At 44.2% G+C, this 4,428-nt stretch overlaps 1 protein-coding gene across 1 annotated transcript in view; it reads left to right on the top strand.

Moving 5' to 3' along the window:
* Window positions 1–4,246, top strand: part of LOC104944953 (glutamate receptor ionotropic, kainate 5-like) — a 30,347-nt gene extending 26,101 nt beyond the window's left edge. The window contains exons 11-13 of the mRNA XM_010770558.1: window positions 3,735–3,747; window positions 3,936–4,064; window positions 4,236–4,246. Of these exons, the coding sequence (XP_010768860.1) occupies window positions 3,735–3,747; window positions 3,936–4,064; window positions 4,236–4,246 (153 nt within the window). The remainder of the gene's footprint in view (window positions 1–3,734; window positions 3,748–3,935; window positions 4,065–4,235) is intronic.
* Window positions 4,247–4,428: the final 182 nt, after the last annotated feature.

The raw sequence follows: 4,428 nt of genomic DNA, 5'->3' as shown, positions 1-4,428 counted from the left end.
CGGCAACACGTACACTTGTTATTCGAAACTTAGTATTACCAAACGAAAAGGGCACCTGTTGAGACTAAATTTAAGACATATTCTGGAGGAGAGGAGAACGACAGGCGGGTTACTACCGCAAAACGAGAATACGAGTACCTGTGTGAGCCCGAAAAGAAAGAAACGTTGAAACAAGAAGGAGGAGAAGCAATCATACCTAGTGACACTCCGTCACTGTGTTGGGGACTCGCTTCTGTTGTAAATTTTTTTTAGAGGTCTTCTCGGCTGCACACACCTTTCGTAATTGCGTCAAAGTAATGAGGTCAACGTTATGAATGATTAGGGATCTATCTTGATTTAGTCCGTGCATGTTCTGTGAAAAGTCTGCATTAGGAGGTAGTCCTATGATGTTCACAGCAATCTTATTACTAGAGTACGGTCCACAAAGACTGAGAGGTGTCAGTTAATCAAACAAAACAACAAGAGCTCCAAATATCTCTTCTGGAATATAGTCGTAAAGATGTTTCACATCCATGAGTCACAAAGACGGTCTGGTCCCCGACTCCCGCAGGTGAGCTCCTCTCTCAGTGCCCTGAACTTAAAACTTAACTCGCAGGAATATCATCTATTATAGAGAAATGCAATCACTACCCTAATTGCGAGAAAAATCACTCGGCATAGTAAACGAGCCGAGGTGATTGTTCTTCTCGGCCGAAAAAATGGTGTCAAATGGCGCGCTTCGGAGTTCAAAACGGCGACGCTCCGAGGCCGCGGCGCAAGTCGCGTGCACGAGTGCGAGTAGCGCAGGTTTAGCGGCGTTGCGGAGGCAGCGCACAGGACACCCGCCGTGCCCCAAGTTAATGAGTCTTTACATTAGGGTAACCAAAAACGGGAGGTGTCACCCTTACAGGAACGGAAAAAAGGAAAAGCAGTAAAGTTCGTTAGAAAAACAAAAAACCTCGGCCGAGTTCAAGTCCGGCAAGGCCGACTTATTCCGCAGTTACTGCCGTTCTGGCGGTGGACCGTCTTTGTGTCCTATGTCATACAAGTAGAAGAATTAAATAATTTTTGATGTCACGTGTGATCTCTCTCTATTCTTACCCTTCCCACTGGATAGAAATTACCAGAGTGTACGTCTCGTGTGTCGTGTATCACTGTACACAGAGACGAAAATTGGGTAGATCATGGTCCCAGATCGTGATCCTGTCACCCGTCGATAACGAAGGCGGGCGGCGCCGCGGGCAGCGCGCGTGCGAGCGGGGCGCCGCGCGCGCCACCGTAACAGTTCCGGTGGTGCCGTCCCGTCCTCCACGCGCGGCGCCGGGTTCATCGTCAGGTGTAAGGGTATAAATCCAGACCAGCCCCTGAACTTGCCGTTAGGATGCGCGACGCGCGCGAGAGAGAGCGGGCCGATGACTGACTCGTGACGGTCTGACTCGTATTGTTCGTATCCATAATTGCAAATGGAGGGACATGACGTATGAGTTACAGAAACAAAACTGTTAGTAAATTGTTTCAGACATTCACTCAACACATTGTCACTAGTTCTCAAACGACTTCAAGTTACAGACTAAAAATTATTTCGAATCTAGACTCGCTTATGTAAAGTCTTCACACTGTCTTAATAAAATAACAGACTATGAATGCTGTGAAATTCAAAAGGAGTAAATCGAAAAAGAAACGACACCAAAGGTAGAATTCACCTTAGAGAACATTGTCCTTTGACGTTCTTATAGTTACGTTAGTCTACATAACAGATTATAGTGTGAGTCCCCAGAAATGCCGACTTGTCATTGTGGAGAGACAGTATGTGGTAACTTCGCCTGCCCTTTCTTTTGGGTTTTTCTTTGGGGATTAATTTAGTGACATTAGAGTGAGGAAATTGTGAAATGATTACGTTCCGTTGAGTGTTGTCTCCGACACGTTCTACTTTGTGATTCCCCTTTATAAAACGAAAAAGAGCCCAGTTTTGTCATATAGAATAGAGAGTCTATTTGTGGGTTACTTCATCAGATAAATTATTCATTGTTTTCAATTTTTACTTGCGTGAGACCTACGACGATGTATAACTCCCACTTCGTAATTTCCTATCGGTAAGTCACAAACCTGTATTAGTGGTTGTATTATAGGACGAGAGACCAAATTTTGTAAGTAATTTGACGAGAAGATGGTGACTCTGGTCATAGGATTACAAAATCACGTATAAATTCATTTGAGTCTCCGGTACGTAATAAATTATTACAAAACAGATAAGAAATTTTTGGCAATGAACATCCAACAATGCAACGTACACCAGTATACTAACAGTAAGACATAAAGAAGGGAAATAAAATAGAGCAGGAGATATAATGGTGCAATTAAAATGCACCATACATTTATATGTAAAAGAGAACAAGATCAAACTGAACGTTGTACTGTAATCAAGATGTTTATATGTATATATATAAACATATGGTAACGCTTCAGAGAGTCCGGTGTTATTGCCTGTGGGATAGAAATGTCCCTGAGTTTCTTGTTTTCTCTCTAACCTTTAAACATAGTTACATTTAAAGAAATTGTTTGACACATTCATCCCTCTTGATACGTTTCATATACTCTACAGCTAGGAGACGAGTATAGCTTAGCATAACGCAGCGTCCACACGGCGGCGTGCGTTGAAGCTTGCCGGTGAGCTTGTCTGAAACTCGACCAACAACCAATCACATGAATCTCCCGCCCCGGACACACAAGCAAACGGTTTGATTGGCTAGGTTGTACTGGCATATGATTTGATTGGCTGACGCTTCCGCCGAAGATTCAAAAGTTGAACATTGCTCAACTTTTGAAGCGAGCAACACAATGCAGTTCGGCAAAGCGTGACGTCACCCCATTAAAAGTGAATGGCACGCCGCCGTGTGGACGGGTCGTAACGGCTTTGGTTTGTCCATAGCTTCATAAAATGTGGTTTCATTAGTAATACTGGACTTTTAATTGTTGTTTTTCCATGTTCTTTCTGCAAGTAAGCACACAAGATATCAAATGGAAACGACTTGGCTTTAGCTGCTGGTCGACAGATTTTATTTTACCATTTGGACTCAGCCAGTGTAGATGTGTCCAGCTTAGTTAATCGTCTCCTGGCTGAAGCTTCAATTTCCCATTTAAGAGTGAGTGGTATTAATGTTGTCATCTAAGTGTTGGCAAGAAAGCGAATAAGCATATATTTAACTACTCCTTTAATTGTATTCACCTTGATGGCTGCACACAGATATGCTGGTAGAAGTTGCACATTTTCCTCTGGATGGAGAGAAAACATGTGAAAATCCACAATCAAATACTCAACTAAATTAGCACAAGTCGCTCGGAGGGGAGTCTAAGATTGTAGCTGTAGGAGCTCGGGTTCTGTATTGCTGTGGGGAATTCAATTATTATATTTTTGAAGAGGTTTGTCATGGTGGGAAGTGATTTGTATCGCCTCCCAGAGAAGGAACGACTTGAATAGGTAATCTAGAAACACCATTCTTGTCACAATGTACAGAACACACTGTCGAGCATTGAGCAGTTCAGGTGCTCACACCGCTGGTTATCCGCATGTCTGCATAAAACTAACTGACAAAGAATATTTGCCTTTCCTGGTGCCGTTAAATCTTCCCTTTCTCCTCTACTGTATCTAGTTCATGCCATGCTTTGTATGCTGTCTGACCAGCAGCCGTACCACTGGCTCGGTCTGGTTGTAATCTCACTCTTTTATCTCTCACTAATCCTCTCTTTATTCTCAGAGTAAAATCACTCGTAGCCATCTTGAGGCTGCAACAGCCAATCTATCCGTGTGATTCCTGCTCCCTTTCTCTTACACTTCACTTGTGTTTTTCTCCTCGTCCGAAATAACCCCCTCTCTTATAACGGGCTCTTGTGCAGCCCCTTTTTTCTTCTTCGTCCTCCACCACTCGCTCTTATCCTGATTTCCTGTCATTTCCCAGGGTCTCCATTCAGAGATGAGATCTCGCTGGCCATCCTCCAGCTGCAGGAGAATAACAGGCTGGAGATACTGAAGAGGAGATGGTGGGAGGGAGGCCAATGCCCCAAAGAGGGGGACCACCGTGCCAAGGGTCAGTGGACCGCAGCTGTCCGTCTCCTTTTCCCTCCTTCTCTCTAATGTGCCCCATAATAGTCTCCTCACTCCCTGCTAAAGTCCTGCTAATGGCTAATGGCTAACCTAATGTCCTTGTGAAGGGTGCTTAGCGAAATCTACTTTCCCAAATGTCTCCTGTTTGTCTCAGGTGGTGTGTAATGGGGATTTTATTAGAGTGCGTCGGTCTGTTCACACGTGTTTAATGTGTGATGTGTGTGTGTGTGTGTGTGTGTGTGTGTGTGTGTGTGTGTGTGTGTGTGTGTGTGTGTGTGTGTGTGTGTGTGTGTGTGTGTGTGTGTGTGTGTGTGTCTGTCTGTCTGTCTGTCTGTCTGTCTGTCTGT

Source organism: Notothenia coriiceps, unplaced genomic scaffold (assembly GCF_000735185.1).
Source record: "Notothenia coriiceps isolate Sejong01 unplaced genomic scaffold, NC01 NC01_scaffold00008964, whole genome shotgun sequence".
NCBI lineage: Eukaryota > Metazoa > Chordata > Actinopteri > Perciformes > Nototheniidae > Notothenia > Notothenia coriiceps.
Note: the sequence above shows the minus strand (reverse complement) of the source record. Positions and strands in the feature narration are given on the sequence as shown.